General features: G+C 47.6%; 1 protein-coding gene across 1 annotated transcript in view; it reads right to left on the reverse strand.

Annotated features, from left to right (window-relative positions):
• JAZF1 (JAZF zinc finger 1) overlaps positions 1-15,275 on the reverse strand; it is a 404,878-nt gene extending 389,603 nt beyond the window's left edge. Inside the window, exon 1 of the mRNA XM_077491352.1 lies at positions 15,040-15,275. Within this exon, the coding sequence (XP_077347478.1) occupies positions 15,040-15,157 (118 nt within the window). The 5' untranslated portion in view covers positions 15,158-15,275. The remainder of the gene's footprint in view (positions 1-15,039) is intronic.
• Between the last annotated feature and the right edge of the window lie 4,834 nt (positions 15,276-20,109).

Genomic DNA, 20,109 nt, shown 5'->3' on the forward strand with positions numbered 1-20,109 from the left:
TTTGCATTCCTCCACAGCAGATGCGGGGTGTCACCGTCCCTTCGCGTCACTGCTCTGGATGTTTGCAGGTTAGATTTACTTTTGGCTGTCAACCAAAATCTCAAAGTATTTCTGAAGAAATTCGACTTCTTGTTCACAGTACAACCAGCTGGATTCACACTTTTTTTGCAACAGTGCAGCAGTGGGTAGGGTACAAAATGCCTTCATGCATAGGGTTCGGAGCCCCGGTCTCAACTGCACATGCGTTAATGCGCACTTTCATTCTGACAGCGTACTACAACATACTAAAAATACAGCTGTCCCATTTTCTACAAAGCAGCGCACCACATGTGTATTGTGGTGGACTGCGGCACGCGCGAGTTACTGTCTATTGTACATGTGCAGTGGGGTTCACTGTGTGTGTGGGGGTGATCCAATAAAGCCCTTGCAACATTTTTGTGACAGCATGGCCATAGGTATGGAAACAGTAGGAAATTAAACCAAGTCAATGTTGGCATACACATATATCTTTGCGTGCACCACCCCCTACTCACCCCAAACCTGTCACAGGTGGCTAGGACACTGTTAGCTACAAAGCATCACTGGTTGCTAGGACACTGTCAGCTGCACAGTGTCATTGGTTGCTAGGATTCTGTCAGCTACACAGCGTCACTGGTTGCTAGGAAGCCATCAGCTACACAGTATCACTGGTTGCAAGGACACCGTTGGCTATACAGCGTCACTCTTTGTTAGGATGCTGTCAGCTACACAGTGTCACTGGTCACTAGGAAGCCCTCAGCTACATATTGTCACTGGTTGCTAGGACACCATTGACTACACAGTATCACCAGCGGCTAGGCTACTGTTGGCTACACAGTGTCACTGGTTGCTAGGACACTGCCAGATGCACAGCACCACTGATTGCTGGGAGGCTGTCAGCTACACAGCATCAGTGGTTGCTAGTATGTTGCTGGCTACACGGCACCAGTGGTTGCTAGGGTGCTGTTGGCTACAAAGTGTCACTGGTTGCTGGGACACTGTTGGCTAAGCAGTGTCACTGGTTGCTAGAACATTGTTAGCTACACAGCATTAATAACCGCTAGGATGCTGTCAGCTACACAGCATTACTGGTTGCTAGAACACTGTTGGCTGCACAATGTTACTGATTGCTAGGATGTCATTGGCTGCACAACTTCACTGGCTTTAGGACACCGTTGGCTACACAACGTCAGTACTTGCTAGGAGGCTAAAGGGTACATAGCATCACTGGATGCTAAGACTCTGTTGGCTAAACTGTGTCACTTGTTGCCTGTTGGTTTCACAGTGTCACTGGTTACTAGGATGTCATAAGCTACACGGGGTCAATGATTGCTAGGATGCTGGTAGTTATACAGCATTAATGGTTGCTAGGACACTGTTGGGTACAATGTCACTGGTTGCTAGGGCGCTGTAGGCTACATAGTGTCCTAGCAACCAGTGATGCTGTGTAGCTGGGAAGCTGACAGCATCCTAGCAACCAGTGGTGCTGTGTGGCCAGGGGGCTGAACATGCACTGAGGGCACTCCGGCCTCAGTGCTAACACCCTCCCCACCCCCCACCAGCACTCCAGCAGTGTTAGTAGCTTCAGACATGCAGCCATTTCCAAGGCTCTATGACTGCTTTGGGAATAGAAGGCCAAGAATCCCTTGGCAGGCCATGCTGCAATAAGCAATGTATGTCCACTGAAGGGACACTGGTTTCTGAGTTTGATCGGAAAGGTTTATAGACACTCTCCATTACCATAACACATAGATGACTGCTTTGCTGTAATGGACAGTATACAAATACAGATCTGACTCGGAAACCAGCCTCTTTAATAGCTAAACATATCTCATTCTCAGTACGGTGCAAGGCCTTTTTCACATTGAGTGCAAACTTTTCCGTTCTCTGAAAAGTGACCTGTGGTGGCAATACTGCCCCAGAGGGGCATCTTCTATCCCAATGAGGATTTAATATTGAACAACCTCACCATAACCACCATAGCCATGCATGGTGCATGGTTGAGGCACAATCCCACTGACTTTAATGGGCAGGTTTGTCAGGCGGTGCTGCCTGTCAAAGTTGACATTCCAAGTTAAAATTCCCACACCGCAAAGCATTGCAGCCTCTGCAATGTGAACTTACCCTTTCAGTTGCCATGTCAATATGGAGGTAGGTGGTTAAGAGGAGTTAAAAACACAAATATACTGCCAGTGTGTACTAAGCCTTATACTTCACCTTTCGTGATTTCTCGTGTATGTGCAATAAACAAAATTTTGAGTTTCTAAGCCCAGTCAGCTCAGGCTTATTGAGAATGTAGAAGTAGGGATGAATATTCCCACCCAGACACTGCAGAAACGCATCTACAAAGCAGCTGACATGTTTCTAAGTTTGGGAAAATGTAATAAAAAGTTTTTATACGACAGACTGAAAAAGTCAAGACACCGTCCACTCGTTTCAATTTGGAATGTAACAATGCAAATTGAAACAGAACTTCAGGCAAAACTTCTTTCCTAGTTGTGGTCAAAGCAAGGAAGGTGTACAACCTCTGCCAGGTTCCTATTGCTGTCTATGTCCTCACTGGGGACACCCACCCCACTACTCGTCCTGAGACTTATCCTAAACAGGCCAAATCCAATACTAACAACTGTGACCAACACCGGACAATAGGAGATATCTTCCAATCGGGACAGCTGCTTTGGTGGAAACCGTTAAACCTGGGATTTTCCCACTTTGGAAATTTTGTACTAACTTCCAGAACAGGAAATAAGGGGAAATCTCTCTAATTGGAGAATGATTAGCAATAGAAAACCACTGATATAAGATCTAACCTTTTCAAATTATCCAAAATGAAATCTGCCCCGATCAGCCATAACATTATGACCACTGGAAGGTAAAGTGAATAACATTGATTATCTTGTTCCAATGGCAATTGAAAGTCAGTAGGATTTACTAGACAGCAAGTTGTCCCTGAAGTTGACTTGTTGAAAGCAGAAAAATGGGCAAGCGTAAGGATTTAAGCGACATTGGAAAAATAAATGGCTGCACACCATGGCTGGTCCTGAGTCCTTTTATTGAAATATCCCAACGTGACACACACAGGACACTGAGAGGCTACAGATTGTTGACGTGTTTCACATAAGAAAGCTATGCTTAAAAGGATGGTTCCCCTTTACAAAAAACCTGCCAATGCAGGTGAGAGATGTTTGTAGATTAACCACTTGCCAACTGGCTCACGCCGATATACGTTGGTAAAGTGGCACCCGAAAAACAACGTCTAGGTACGTCGTCCCCTTTAAGAGCCACCGGTAGAGCACGTGCGCTGCATGGAGGGGGACCCGATGCGTGTGGCAGGTGGGAGTGTTTGCTGTCGGACACCCGGGCCGTGATCGGGGGCATGTGAGCCATAACAGGGAGTTGTGTGTGTAAACACAAAAATCCCTGTTCTAGCAACAGAGAGGAGAAAGATTGTTTGTTCCTAGTAAGTACAAACAGCGATATGTCTCCTCCCCCAGTCAGTCCCATCCCCCCACAGTAAGAAACACTCATGAGGGAACACATTTAACCCTTTGATCACCCCCTAGTTTTAACCCCTTCCCTACCAGTGACATTTACATAGTAATCAGTGCATTTTTATAGCACTGATCGCTATATACATGTCAATGGTCCCAAAAATTTGTCAAAAGTATCCGATCTGAATGTCGCAGTACCACTAAAAATCGCAGCCCACCGCCATTACTAGTAAAAAAAAAAGTAATAAAAATGCCATAAATCTTTCCCAAAGTTTGTAGACGCTATAACTTTTGCGCAAAGCAATGAATATACCCTTATTGTGGTAATATGTGGAAGAATACATATTGGCCTAAACTGATAAAGATATTTCTTTTTTAAAAACATTTTTTGGGGATATTTATAATAGCAAAAAGTAAAAGATATTGGGTTTTTTCAAAATTGCCACTCTTTTTTTGTTTATAGTGCCAAACAAAACAAAAACCAAATACCACCAAAAGAAAGCTCTATTTGCGGGGAAAAAAAACACATCAATTTTGTTGGGGTACAGCGGCACACGACCACGCAATTGTCAGTTAAAGCGACGCAGTGCTGTATCACAAATGGCCTGGTCATTAACCAGGAAAATCTTTCAGTCTGTAAGTGTTTAAAACAATCTGTGCAGCTGACTGATGAGCTTGCTATAGGTGTAGGTCATTTACATACCTTATGAAGCCTGACTGGCATACTCCCAGGATGTTCCTAAGTGAGGCCTAGTTGTCACTGCTCACCTCCACCATCACAGGAAAGAGTTTTTTCTCAGATTCAAACCCCCCTCACATACTCTCTCTCCCCTGATGCAGTAGCTCTCAGCTCAGCATTTGGGAGCTCACTCCTGTGATGGTGGAGGTGAGCAGTGATGACTAGGCCTCACTTAGCAACATCCTAAGAGTACTTAGCAATTTCCTGGGAGTACTTAGCAACGTCCTTCATAAGGTATGTAAATGGCCTACACCTATATCAAGGGTGTTATTCAACTTTAGTCAGTTTGTTATGATCTACTGATGCCCCTTATCTGTATAGGCAGTTTTGTGGTAAAGCTGAACTATCCCTTTAATCATAATGTATATGATTAAGCACAGCTTTCTTGTGTGAAACGTGTCAACTATCTTTAGTACAGAGCGTTAACTATGGTGCACACTACTACCATACAGAATGGTAACTATGATGTACACTACTACCATAGAGAATGGTAACTATGGTGTAAGCTACTACCATACCGAACCGTAACTATGATGTACACAACTACCATAGAGAACGGTAACTATGGTGTACACTACTACCATACAAAACAGTAACTAATTTGTACACTACTACAATATAAAACGGTAACTATGGTATACACTGCTACTATACAGAACAGTATCTATGGTGTACCCCCAACAGGCCATGTTTGCAGGTGCTTTCAATCAGAGTCAATGGCTTTGTATTTTGGACAGCTATTTTATCTAAGAGAAATTCCCAAAACATGGCCTGTTGGGGGTACTTGAAGATGAGGTTAAGAACCACTGGTGTACACTACTACCAAACAGAACAGTAACTATGGTGTACGCTACTCCCACAAAGAATAGTAACTATAGTGTATACTACTACCACACAGAATGGTAACTATGGGGTACACTACTAAAACACAGAATGTTAACTCCGGTGAAAACTACTAAAACATAGTATGATAGCTATGGTGTATATGACTACCACAAAGAAAGGTAACTATGGTGTACACTACTACCACACAGAATGGTAACTATGGTGTACATTACTAAAACAGAACGGTAACTATGGTATACACTACTACCACATAGAACGGTAACTATGGCGTATACTACTTCCACAAAGAATAGTATCTATGGTGTACACTACTACTACACAGATCGGTAACTATGGTGTACACTACTAAAACATAGAATGGTAACTATGGTGTACACTACTCCCATATGGAAGAGTAACTATGGTGTACAATACTACCACATAGAAAGGTAACTATGGTGTACACTACTACCACATAGAAGAGTAACTATAGTGTATGATACTACCACACAGAATGGTAAATATGGTGTACACTGCTATCACATAGAAAAGTAACTATGGTGAATAATACTACAACAAAAAATTGTAACTATGTTGTGCACTATTACCACATAGAAAAGTAACTATGATGTACACTACTACCACACAGGAGGGTAACTATGGTGTATAATACTACAACATAGAAGAGTAACTATAGTGTATAATACAACCACACAGAATGGTAACTATGGTGTACACTACTACCATATAGAATAGTAACTATGGTGTATAATACTACCATACAGAATGGTAACTATAGTATATAATACTACCACATAGAATGATAACTATGGTACCATCACATAGAAGAATAACTATGGTATACACTACTACCACACAGAATGGTAACTATGGTGTAAATGTCTATCACATAGAACAGTAAAGCTTAAATTACACTTGCAGTTGGGGGGGATGGTAAGACCGCCATACTTTTACTGCCCCTCCCCAAGCTGCAAAGGGGGGCATACACATGCTGCGGAAATCATGCTTTGCAGAGCTGTGCAGCAAAGTTTATCTACCTGGTACTGCCCACTAAATGCGACATATTCAGTGGAATGGGTCCCATGCCATAAAGGCTCCCAATGGCATACAGAGTGGGCCCCCAACATGGCAGTGTGGGCTGTCAGGGGTTAAACAGGCAATGAGGAGGCAGCATAACGCTTTTTCACCTTACGCCAAATGCCCTCTGAAACATGACCACTCATGGTTTGCTCTTCAAAGAACACTGTTTGTGTAAATAAGCCCTAACTTTGTTTGTAAACTTTTACTGCATAGATGGGTCATTTTGGTGGATGTAGAGTACCTCCATACAGATGGGTAAGTGTGGGGTGGAGTACTATGACATAGAAGGTAAGTTTGGTGGGTGTAGAGTACCTCCATACAGATGAGTAAGTTTTGAGTGGAGTACTATGACATAGTAGGTAAAATTGGGGTGGAGTACTATGACATAATAAGTAGGTGTGGGGTGGAGTACTATGACGTAGTAGGTAGGTGTGGGGTGGAGTACTATGACGTAGTAGGTAGGTGTGGGGTGGAGTACTATGACGTAGTAGGCAGGTGTAGGGTGGAGTACTATGATGTAGTAGCTAGGTGTGGGGTGGAGTACTATGATGTAGTAAGTCGGTGTGGGGTGGAGTACTATGACGTAGTAGCTAGGTGTGGGGTGGAGTACAATGACGTAGTAGCTAGGTGTGGGATAGAGTACTATTACGTAGTAGGTAGGTGTGGGGTGGAGTACTATGACGTAGTAGGTAGGTGTGGGGTGGAGTACTATGACGTAGTAGGTAGGTGTGGGGTGGATTACTATGAAGTAGTAGGTAGGTGTGGGGTGGAGTACTATGATGTAGTAGGTAGGTGTGGGGTGGAGTACTATGGCGTAGAAGGTAGGTGTGGGGTGAAGTACTATGACATAGTAGGCAGGTGTAGGATGGAGTACTATGAGGTAGTAGGTAGGTGTGGGTTGAAGTACAATGACATAGTAGGTAGGTGTTGGGTGGAGTACTATGACGTAGTAGGTAGGTGTGGGGTGGAGTACTATGACGTAGTAGGTAGGTGTGGGGTGGAGTACTATGACGTAGTAGGTAGGTGTGGGGTGGAGTACTATGACGTAGTAGGCAGGTGTAGGGTGGAGTACTATGATGTAGTAGCTAGGTGTGGGGTGAAGTACTATGATGTAGTAAGTCGGTGTGGGGTGGAGTACTATGACGTAGTAGCTAGGTGTGGGTGGAGTACAATGACGTAGTAGCTAGGTGTGGGATAGAGTACTATTACGTAGTAGGTAGGTGTGGGGTGGAGTACTATGACGTAGTAGGTAGGTGTGGGGTGGAGTACTATGACGTAGTAGGTAGGTGTGGGGAGGAGTACTATGAAGTAGTAGGTAGGTGTGGGGTGGAGTACTATGATGTAGTAGGTAGGTGTGGGGTGGAGTACTATGGCGTAGAAGGTAGGTGTGGGGTGAAGTACTATGACATAGTAGGCAGGTGTAGGGTGGAGTACTATGACGTAGTAGGTAGGTGTGGGGTGGAGTACTATGGCGTAGAAGGTAGGTGTGGGGTGGAGTACTATGACATAGTAGGCAGGTGTAGGATGGAGTACTATGAGGTAGTAGGTAGGTGTGGGTTGAAGTACAATGACATAGTAGGTAGGTGTTGGGTGGAGTACTATGACGTAGTAGGTAGGTGTGGGGTGGAGTACTATGAGGTAGTAGGTAGGTGTGGGTTGGAGTACTATGACATAGTAGGTAGGTGTGGGGTGGAGTACTATGACATAGTAGGTAGGTGTAGGATGGAGTACTATGACGTAGTAGGTAGGTGTGCAGTGGAATACTATGACATAGTAGGTAGGTGTGGGGTGGAGTACTGTGCCATAGTACGTAAGTGTGGGGTGGAGTACTATGACATAGTAGGTGAGTGTGGGGTGGAGTACTATGACATAGTAGGTAAGTTTGGTGGGTGTAGAGTGTTTCCATACAGATGGGTAAGTGTGCAGTGGAGTACTATGGCATATCAGGTAAGTATCGGGTAGAGTACTATGACATAGTAGCTAAGTTTGGTGGGTGTAGAGTACCTCCATACAGACTAATATGTTTTGGGTAGAATACTATGACATAGTAGGTAAGTGTGGGGTGGAGTACTATGACATAGTAGGTGAGTGTGGGGTGGAGTACTATGACATAGTAAGTTTGGTGGGTGTAGAGTGTTTCCATACAGATGGGTAAGTGTGCAGTGGAGTAGTATGGCATAGTAGGTAAGTGTGCGGTGGAGTATCATGGCATAACAGGTACGTTTGCTGGAGGTAGAGTACCTCCATACAGACGAGTACATTTTGGGTGGAGTACTATGACATAGTAGGTAAGTGTGGGGTAGAGTACTATGACATAGTAGGTAAGTGTGGGGTAGAGTACTATGACATAGTAGGTAAGTTTGGTGGGTGTAGAGTACCTCCATACAGACTAATATGTTTTGGGTGGAGTACTATGACATAGTAGGTAAGTGTGGGGTGGAGTACTATGACATAGTAGGTGAGTGTGGGGTGGAGTACTATGACATAGTAAGTTTGGTGGGTGTAGAGTGTTTCCATACAAATGGGTAAGTGTGCAGTGGAGTACTATGGCATAGTAGGTAAGTGTGCGGTGGAGTATCATGGCATAACAAGTACGTTTGGTGGGTGTAGAGTACCTCCATGCAGATGAGTACGTTTTGGGTGGAGTACTATGACATAGTAGGTGAGTGTGGGGTGAAGTACTATGACATAGTAGGTACGTTTGGTGAGTGTAGAGTACCTCCATACAGATAGGTAAGTGTGCGGTGGAGTATTATGGCATAGTAGGCAATTTTGGTAGGTGTAGAGTAGCCTTTTTTTAACCAAGGTGACCAGGCACCCAGGGTGCCTTCAGTTTTCTATAGGGGTGCCTTGGCAAAATACCTAAAAATTGGCCAAAAAGCTGTGTAAAAGTGGTTGGATCAAACCTGCTTTTAGTTAAACAAAGCCACAAGTTTTCATTGTGCATCATTACAAACTTCCATCCTCCGGCATCCTAAAAACCAATGACGTCATCGGTTAATGAGTAGGATGTCGGGCACCTGCACTGTATCCCTGTGCACCTCTCCCTTGCCCCTCTCTATCAGCACTGGGGTCAAATTAGCGGAGTTACAGTCCATTCACACAGGGGCAACAGGACTCTGGCCGCGACTTTGCAAGGCGACCTGGACACGTCCTGAGCGTGCACCACAGCGTGACTTGGGGCGACTTAGTCGCCTCCAGGACAGGTGACTTTCCAGTGGCCAATCAAACAACAATCAGCTCTTTGGGAGGGAGGGGGAGGGAGGGGTTTGCCTGAGAAAACAATTTTCTCTTCCTGTAAAGTTGCCTCAGTATGAACGGTAATCCGACTTGGAGGAAACTTCCATTGAAATCAATGGGTACAAGTTGCCTAGAAGTCATAGTGAAGTAGTACAGGAACCTTTTCTAAAGTCGGAGCGACTTCAGTAGTGTGCATTAAGACGGCTCTCATTCACTTACATTGATTTTATCATGCCGCGCAACTTGGGGTGACTTCAAGTCGGATCCAAAGTCGCCCCTGTGTGAATGTGCTCTTAGGGAGAAAACTGAGGGTGAAAAGCAACATTGGAACACTTGTCAGTACCAGTGAGCAAAGGTGTATGTGCTTTGGAAGAATAAATCATCTCTAATGTTGGATGTCCTACCTGTGTGGATGTTGCTACAAAACTATTAGTTTTGTTTTATCATTTAGAAGGGGGTACCTTTAGTTTCTGCATCATTTTAAAGGGTGCCTTGACTGAAAGAAGATTGAGAAACATTGTTGTAGAGTACTTCCATACAGTCTGGTAAGTGTGTGGTGGAGTACTTTGACATAGTAGGTAGGTTTTGGTTGGAGTACTATGACATAGTAGGTAGGTTTGGGTTGGAGTACTATGGCATAGTAGGCAGGAGGTGTGGGGTGGCGTACTATGACATAGTAGGTAGGTGTGCGGTGGAGTACAATGACATAGTAGGTAGGTTTGGGGTGGAGTACTATGACATAGTTGGTAGGTTTGGGGTGGAGTACTATGACATTACCAACTATGTCATAGTACTCCACCCCACACCTACCTACTATGTCATAGCACTCCACCCCAAACTTACCTACGATGTCATAGTACTCCACCCCAAACCTACCTACTGTGTCATAGTACTCCAACCCAAACCTACCTACTATGTCATAGTACTCCCCCCCCCAAACTTACCAACTATGACATAGAAGGTAGATTTGGGGTGGAGTACTATGACAAAGTAGGTAGGTTTGGGGTGGATTACTATGACATAGTAGGTAGGTTTGGGGTGGAGTACTATGACATAGTAGGTAGGTTTGGGGTGGAGTACTATGACAAAGTAGGTAAGTTTGGGATGGAGTACTATGACATAGTAGGTAGCTTTGGGGTGGAATAATATGACATAGTAGGTAGCATTGGGGTGGAATACTATGAAAAAAGTAGATAGCTTTGGGGTAGAGTACTATAACATAGTAGTTAAGTTTGGGTTGGAGTACTATGACACAGAAGGTAGGTTTGGGGTGGAGTATTATGACATAGTAGGTAGGTTTGGGGTGGAGTACTATGACATAGTAGGTAGGTTTGGAGTGGAGTACTATGACATAGTAGGTAAGTGTGGGGTGGAGTACTATGACATAGTAGGTAGGTTTGGGGTGGAGTACAATGACAAAGTACAGGGATATGCAATTAGCGGACCTCCAGCTCTCATCATGCCTCTGCCTCTGGGTGTCATGCTTGTGGCTGTCAAATTCTTGCTATGCCTCATGGGACTTGTAGTTCTGCAACAGCTGGAGGTCCACTAATTGCATATCCCTGACATAGTAGGTAGGTGAGGGGTGGAGTACTATGATATAGTAGTTAGGTGTTAGGTGGAGTACTGTGACATAGTAGGTACAGTGCCTTGAAAAAGTATTCATACCCCTTGAAATTTTCCACATTTTGTCATGTTACAACCAAAAACGTAAATGTATTTTATTGATAAATGGTTTTCAAAATGTTGTACAAATAAATATGCGAAAAGTGTGACGGGGATTTGTATTTAGCCCATTGAGTCTGTACTTTGTATAACCACCTTTTGCTGCAATTACAGCTGCAAGTCTTTTTGGGGATGTCTCTACCAGCTTTGAACATCTAGAGACATTTTTGCCCATTCTTCTTTGCAAAATAGCTCAAGCTCTTGCCACAGATTCTCAATTGGATTTAGGTCTGTACTTTGACTGAGCCATTGTAACACATGAATATGCTTTGATCTGAACCATTCCATAGTAGCTCTGGCTGTATGTTTAGGGTCGTTGTTTTGCTGGAAGGTGAACCTCTGACTCAGTCTCAAGTCTTTATCAGACTTGAACAGATTTTCTTCTAAGATTGCCCTGTATTTGGCTCCATCCAACTTCCCATCAACTCTGACCAGCTTCCCTGTCCCTGCTGAAGAAAAGCATCCCCACAACATGATGCTGCCACCACCATGTTTCACGATGGGGATGGTGGGTTCAGGATGATGTGCATTGTAAGTTTTTTCGCAAACACATAGCGTTTTGCTTTTAGGCCAAAAAGTTCAATTTTGGTCTCATCTGCCCAGAGCACCTTCTTCTACATGCTTGCTGTGTCCCCCACATGGCTTCTCACAAACTGCAAATGGGGCTTCTTATGGCTCTCTATGAACAATGTCTTTCTTCTTGCCACTCTTTCATAAAGATGAGATTTGTGGAGTGCACGACTAATAGTTGTCCTGTGGACAGAATCGCCCATCTGAGCTGTGGATCTCTGCAGCTCCTCCAGAGTTACCATGGGCCTCTTGCCTGCTTCTCTGATTAATGCTCTCCTTGCCCGGCCTGTCAGTTTAGGTGGATGGTCATGTCTTGGTAGGTTTGCAGTTGTGCCATACTCTTTCCATTTTCAGATGATGGATTGAACAATGCTCTGTGAGATTTTCAAAGCTTGGAATATTTTTTTATAACCTAACCCTGCTTTAAAAACTTATCTCTGACCTGTCTGGTGTGTTCCTTGGCCTTCGTGATGCTGTTTGTTCACTAAGGTTCTCTAACAAACCTCTGAGGGCTTCACAAAACAGCAGTATTTATACTGAGACTAAATTACACACAGGTGGACTCTATTTGCTAATTAGATGACTTCTGAAGGCAATGGGTTCCACTAGATTCTAGTTAGTGGTATCAGAGTAAAGGGGGCTGAATACAAATGCACGCCACACTTTTTAGATATTTAATTGTAAAAAATGTAAAACATTTTATCATTTCCTTCCACAATTATCTGCCACTTTGTGTTGGTCTATTACATAAAATACCAATAAAATAAATTTACGTTTTTGGTTGTAAAATGACAAAATGTGGGAAATGTAAAAGGGGTATGAATACTTTTTCAAGGCAATGTAGGTGTGCAGTGGAGTACTATGACATAGTAGGTAGGTGTGCAGTGGAATACTATGACATAGTAGATAGGTGTGGGGTGGAGTACTATGACATAGTAGGTAGGTGTGGGGTGGAGTGCTATGACATAGTAGGTAGGTGTGCAGTGGAATACTATGACATAGTAGATAGGTGTGGGGTGGAGTACTATGTCATAGTAGGTAGGTGTGGGGTGGAGTACTATGACATAGTAGGTAGGTGTGGGGTGGAGTACTATGACGTAGTAGGTAGGTGTGGGGTGGAGTACTATGACGCAGTAGGTAGGTGTGGGATGGAGTACTATGACGTAGTAAGTAGGTGTGGGGTGGAGTACTATGACGTAGTAGGTAGGTGTGGGGTGGAGTACTATGACGTAGTAGGTAGGTGTGGGGTGGAGTACTATGACATAGTAGGTAGGTGTGGGGTGGAGTACTATGACGTAGTAGGTAGGTGTGGGGAGGAGTACTATGAAGTAGTAGGTAGGTGTGGGGTGGAGTACTATGATGTAGTAGGTAGGTGTGGGGTGGAGTACTATGGTGTAGAAGGTAGGTGTGGGGTGAAGTACTATGACATAGTAGGCAGGTGTAGGGTGGAGTACTATGACGTAGTAGCTAGGTGTGGGGTGGAGTACTATGACGTAGTAAGTCGGTGTGGGGTGGAGTACTATGATGTAGTAGCTAGGTGTGGGGTGGAGTACTATGACGTAGTAGGTAGGTGTGGGATAGAGTACTATGACATAGTAGGTAGGTGTGGGGTGGAGTACTATGACGTAGTAGGTAGGTGTGGGGTGGAGTACTATGAAGTAGTAGGTAGGTGTGGGGAGGAGTACTATGAGGTAATAGGCAGGTGTAGGGTGGAGTACTATGACGTAGTAGCTAGGTGTGGGGTGGAGTACTATGACGTAGTAGGTAGGTGTGGGATAGAGTACTATGATGTAGTAGGTAGGTGTGGGGTGGAGTACTATGACGTAGTAGGTAGGTGTGGGGAGGAGTACTATGAAGTGGTAGGTAGGTGTGGGGTGGAGTACTATGACGTAGTAGGTAGGTGTGGGGTGGAGTACTATGGCGTAGAAGGTAGGTGTGGGGTGGAGTACTATGACATAGTAGGCAGGTGTAGGATGGAGTACTATGAGGTAGTAGGTAGGTGTGGGTTGAAGTACAATGGCATAGTAGGTAGGTGTTGGGTGGAGTACTATGACGTAGTAGGTAGGTGTGGGGTGGAGTACTATGAGGTAGTAGGTAGGTGTGGGTTGGAGTACTATGACATAGTAGGTAGGTGTGGGTTGGAGTACTATGACATAGTAGGTAGGTGTGGGGTGGAGTACTATGACATAGTAGGTAGGTGTAGGATGGAGTACTATGATGTAGTAGGTAGGTGTGGGCTGGAGTACTATGACATAGTAGGCAGGTGTGGGGTGGAGTACTATGAGGTAGTAGGTAGGTGTGGGGTGGAGTACTATGAGGTAGTAGGTAGGTGTGGGGTGGAGTACTATGACATAGTAGGTAGGTGTAGGTTGGAGTACTATCACATAGTAGGCAGGTGTAGGATGGAGTACTGTGAGGTAGTAGGTAGGTGTGGGGTGGAGTACTATCAGGTAGTAGGTAGGTGCGGCGTGGAGTACTATGACGTAGTAGGTAGGTGTGGGGTGGAGTACTATCAGGTAGTAGGTAGGTGCGGGTGGAGTACTATGACGCAGTAGGTAGGTGTGAGATGGAAGTACTATGACATAGTAGGTAGGTGTCAGATGGAGTACTATGATGTAGTAGGCAGGTGTGGGGTGGAGTACTATGAGGTAGTAGGTAGGTGTGGGGTGGAGTACTATGACATAGTAGGCAGGTGTAGGATGGAGTACTATGAGGTAGTAGGTAGGTGTGGGGTGGAGTACTATGAGGTAGTAGGTAGGTGTGGGGTGGAGTACTATGACATAGTAGGCAGGTGTAGGATGGAGTACTATGAGGTAGTAGGTAGGTGTGGGGTGGAGTACTATGACGTAGAAGTTAGGTGTGGGGTGGAGTATGTAGGGAGGTAGGTAGGTGATAACGGGCAGTGTGTGGTCCTCCTCGGGCCTAGCCTCAGTAGTACACAGAGTGATGACAGAGGAGGAGATGGGAGGAGATGGGCGGACGGGGCGCTCACCCTCCATCTATACAGATGTATGGAGCGGGCGGAGTGTACACAGTGCGGGGATGACAGCTCTGGGGACACCCTGTGCTCCGCCCACACACGGGCTGGTGACGGGTGACACATGACAGAGGTGACAGCACCCTCCCAGCACACCTAGCATCCCTGATCCCAGCACCCCGGGCAGGAAAGGAGGGGGGCGGACACTACACCTAGAGGGGGGCGGGGGAGATCCGCTGACCGGGACCTCCGCTCCCCCTGCACCCCGCACACCCACCCCCCATACAGTGCACACCCCCCGCCCTGCACACAATGCTCTGCTCCCTGGTCGGGGCTGGTCGGGGGACACTCACCGATATGGCTGTCCTCGATGTGCTCGATCAGCTCGGCCAGGGTGGTGAAGTGGAGCCCGCAGCCCCCGAAGCGGCAGGCATTGGAGAAGAAGGAGGCGGCGGCGATCCCTGTCATCATGGTGTGGTCATTGAGGTCCGGGTCGGGCTGTGAGTGGGGGAGCCGGGCAGAGATGGAGGGACAGAGGATGGCAGCCGGTGCTGGAGGACAGAGGGAGGGAGGGAGGGATGGAGGAGGAGGCCCGAGTGGAGGAGGCGGCTGGAGGGAGCAGCTGAGAGGAGGAGGAGGAGGAGGACACAGCTGGGACTGGGAAGGAGGAGGAGGGACCTCAGCATCTCACAGCTGGACTGACAGACCGGACCTCAACTGACAGATCTGTCCCTTCCACCACCCTACACTGACAGATCTACCACCGACCAATATCCATACACTGACAGATCTGCCCCTCCACCACCCTACACTGACAGATCTACCCCCTCCACCACCCTACACTGACAGATCTACCACCGACCAATATCCATACACTGACAGATCTGCCCCCTCCACCACCCTGCACTGACAGATCTGCCCCCTCCACCACCCTACACTGACAGATCTGTCCCTCCACCACCCTACACTGACAGATCTACCACCGACCAATATCCATACACTGACAGATCTGCCCCCTCCACCTTCCTACACTGACAGATCTGCCCCCTCCACCACCCTACACTGACAGATCTGTCCCTCCACCACCCTACACTGACAGATCTACCACCGACCAATATCCATACACTGACAGATCTGCCCCCTCCACCTTCCTACACTGACAGATCTGCCCCCTCCACCATCCTACACTGACAGATCTGCCCCCTCCACCACCCTACACTGACAGATCTGCCCCCTCCACCATCCTACACTGACAGATCTGCCCCCTCCACCACCCTACACTGACAGATCTGCCCCCTCCACCATCCTACACTGACAGATCTGCCCCCTCCACCACCCTACACTGACAGATCTACCCCCTCCACCACCCTACACTGACAGATCTACCACCGACCAATATCCATACACTGACAGATCTGCCCCCTCCACCACCCTGCACTGACAGATCTGCCCCCTCCACCACCCTACACTGACAGATCTGTCCCTCCACCACCCTACACTGACAGATCTACCACCGACCAATATCCATACACTGACAGATCTGCCCCCTCCACCTTCCTACACTGACAGATCTGCCCCCTCCACCACCCTACACTGACAGATCTGTCCCTCCACCACCCTACACTGACAGATCTACCACCGACCAATATCCATACACTGACAGATCTGCCCCCTCCACCTTCCTACACTGACAGATCTGCCCCCTCCACCATCCTACACTGACAGATCTGCCCCCTCCACCACCCTACACTGACAGATCTGCCCCCTCCACCATCCTACACTGACAGATCTGCCCCCTCCACCACCCTACACTGACAGATCTGCCCCCTCCACCATCCTACACTGACAGATCTGCCCCCTCCACCATCCTACACTGACAGATCTGCCCCCTCCACCACCCTACACTGACAGATCTGCCCCCTCCACCATCCTACACTGACAGATCTGCCCCCTCCACCACCCTACACTGACAGATCTGCCCCCTCCACCATCCTACACTGACAGATCTGCCCCCTCCACCATCCTACACTGACAGATCTACCACCGACCAATATCCATACACTGACAGATCTGCCCCCTCCAGCACCCTACACTGACAGATCTGTCCCTCCACCACCCTACACTGACAGATCTACCACCGACCAATATCCATATACTGACATATCTGCCCCCTCCACCACCCTACACTGACAGATCTGCCCCCTCCACCACCCTGCATTGACAGATCTGCCCCCTCCACCACCCTACACTGACAGATCTGAACCCCTCCAGCACCCTACACTGACAGATCCGTCCCCTCCACCACCCTACTCTGACAGATCTACCACGACCAACATCCATACACTGACAGATCTACCAGGAATCAATCCCCACACTGCACCCTGCCAGTTGCATCACTAGTGTTGGTGTCACCTGGTGCAGCAAAACATGGTGTCACCCCCCTCCTGTCTAGCCTGCCCAGCGCCCTGCAGGCAGAGCATGATCACTGGTTGCCCCTAAACCGATCAATGTAAATGATAGTAAAGGGTTGTATAGTGGCAGGTTGGAGTGGTATAGTGACAGGTTGGGGTGGTATAGTGGCAGGTTATTGTGGCAGGTTGGAGCAGTATAGTGGCAGGTTGGGGCGGTATAGTGGCAGGTTGGGGCAGTATAGTTGGGGTGGTATAGAGGAAGGTTGGGGAAGTATAATAACAGGTTGTGGTGGTATAGTTGGGGTGGTACAATGGAAGGTTGAGGTGGTATAGTGGCAGGTTCGGGTGGTATAGTGGCAGGTTAGGGGGGTATGGTGGCAGGTTAGGGGGTATAGTGACAGGCTGGGGTGGTATAGTGGCATGTAATTATGGTATAGTGGGGGATTGGGGTGGTATAGTGACAGGTTAAGTTGGTATAGTGGCAGGCTAGGGTGGTATAGTGCACCCTAACCTGCCTTGTACCACCTTAACTTGCCCTATACCAACCCAACCTACCTTATACCACCCAAACCTGCCACTATACTACACTAGCCTGCCACTACACCACTGTAGCCTGCCATTATACCACCCTATACTACCCTAACCTGCCACTATACCACCTTATACTATCATTTACAGTGGTCGGTTTGGGGTATGCCCCCTGACTGTGAGCTGCCTGCAGGCCGCTGGGCAGGCTAGACAGGAGGGGGGGGGGGGTGACACCATCTTTTACTATACCAAGTGACACCAACACTAGTGAGGCCACTGGACTGGGGAGTGTTACAGGCTGCCTCCCCCGCACCGCTCCGCTGCAGCTCTGCAAGCAATATAGTACAGTGTGTAGCAGTGACCCTGGTGTCACCCCTCTGGCTGGTGTGACCTGGTGTGGGCTGCACCACCCCCCGCACCCCAGTAGTGACGCCACTGGTCAAGTCCTATACACCACCCATCAGAACCCATACACCTTCCTGCACTGACAAATCAGTATCCATACACCAACCTTCACTGCCCCACTGTACTGTCAGATCTATCCCCTCAACCACCCTGAACTGACAGCTCTGTCCATTACTCCACCCTCCACCACTGACAGCTCCGCCCCCTCCATTACTCTGCAATGACAGTTCTGTCCCCTCCACCTCCCAGCACTGACAACTCCGCCCCCTCCATTACTCTGTGATGGCAGCTCTGTCCCCACCCACCACTGACAGCTCCTCCCCCTCCATTACTCTGTGATAGCAGCTCTGTCCCCTCCACCATCCAGCACTGACAGCCCCACTCCCTCTATCATTCTGCAATGACAGTTTTGTCCCCTCCACCACCTTACACTGACAGATCTACCAGGGACCAGTCCACACACTGCACCCTGCCAGTGGCATCACTAGGGTTGGTGGCATCTAGTGCAGTAAAACATGGTGCCACCCCCTTCCTGTCTAGCCTTCCCAGCGCCCTGCAGACGGGGCATGATCACTGGTTGCCCCCAACCCGGCCAATGTAAATTATAGTAAAGGGTGGTAGAGTGGCAGGTTGGAGTGGTATAGTGACAGGTTGGGGCGGTATAGTTGGGATGGTATAGTGGCATGTTGGGGCAGTATAGTGGCAGGTTGTGGTGGTATAATGGCAGGTTTGGGTGATATAGTGGTAGGTTCGGGCGGTATAGTGGCAGGTTCAGGCGGTATAGTGACAGGCTGGTGTGGTATAGTGGCATGTTATTGTGGCATAGTGGCAGGTTGAAGTGGTATAGTGAAAGGTTGGGGTGGTATAGTGACAGGTTGGGTGATATAGTGGCAGATTGGGGTGGTATAGTAGCAGGTTAGGGTGGTATAGTGTCAAATTGGGGTGGTATAGTTGGGATGGTATAGTGGCAGGTTGCGGTGGTATAGTCGCAAGTTATTGTGGTATAGTGGCAAGTTGGGGTGGTATAGTGGCAGGTTGTGGTCGTATAGTTGGGGTGGTATAGTGACAGGTTGGGGTGGTATAGTGGCAGGTTAGGGTGGTATAGTCGCAGGTAGGGATGGTATTGTGACAGGTTGGGGTGGTATAGTGGCAGGTTTGGGCGGTATAGTGGCAGGTTCGGGCGGTATAGTGACAGGCTGGTGTGGTATAGTGGCATGTTATTGTGGTATAGTGGAAGGTTGAAGTGGTATAGTGAAAGGGTGGGGTGGTATAGTGACAGGTTAGGTGATATAGTGGCAGGCTCGCGTGGTATAGTGGCAGATTGGGGTGGGATAGTAGCAGGTTAGGGTGGTATAGTGGCAAATTGGGGTGGTATAGTTGGGATGGTATAGTGGCAGGTTGGGGTGGTATAGTGGCAAGTTGGGGTGGTATAGTGGCAGGTTGTGGTCGTATAGTTTGGGTGGTATAGTGGCAGGTTGGGGTGGTATAGTGGCAGGTTAGGGTGGTATAGTGGCAGGTAATTGTGGTATAGTGGCAGGTTAGGGTGGTATAGTGCCAGGTTGGGATGGTATTGTGACAGGTTGGGGTGGTATAGTGGCAGGTTAGAGCGGTATAGTGGCAGTTTGTGGTGGTATAGTTGGGGTGGTATAGTGGCAGGTTGGGTGGCATAGTGGCATGTTGAGGTGGTATAGTGGCAGGTTGGGGTGGTATAGTTGGGATGATATAGTGGCAGGTTGGGGAGGTATAGTTGAGGTGGTATAATGGCAGGTTATTGTGGTATAGTGGCAAGTTGGGGTGGTATAGTGGCAGGTTGGGATGGTATAGTGTCAAGTTGGGGTGGTATAATGGCAGGTTGGGATGGTATAGTGGCAGGTTGGGATGGTATAGGGCAGGTTAGGGTGCCCTATACCACCCCAACCTACCATTATACTACCCTAGCCTGCCACTACACCACTGTAGCCTGCCATTATACCACCCTATACTACCCTAACCTGCCACTATACCACCCTATACTATAATTTACAGGGATCAGTTTGGGGTGCGCCCCTGACTGTGAGCTGCCTGCAGGCTACTGGGCAG

The sequence above is a fragment of the Lithobates pipiens genome, unplaced genomic scaffold (genome assembly GCF_037356315.1).
Source record: "Lithobates pipiens isolate NorthernLeopardFrog02 unplaced genomic scaffold, aLitPip1_a1.2 Scaffold_19, whole genome shotgun sequence".
NCBI classification, from domain to species: domain Eukaryota; kingdom Metazoa; phylum Chordata; class Amphibia; order Anura; family Ranidae; genus Lithobates; species Lithobates pipiens.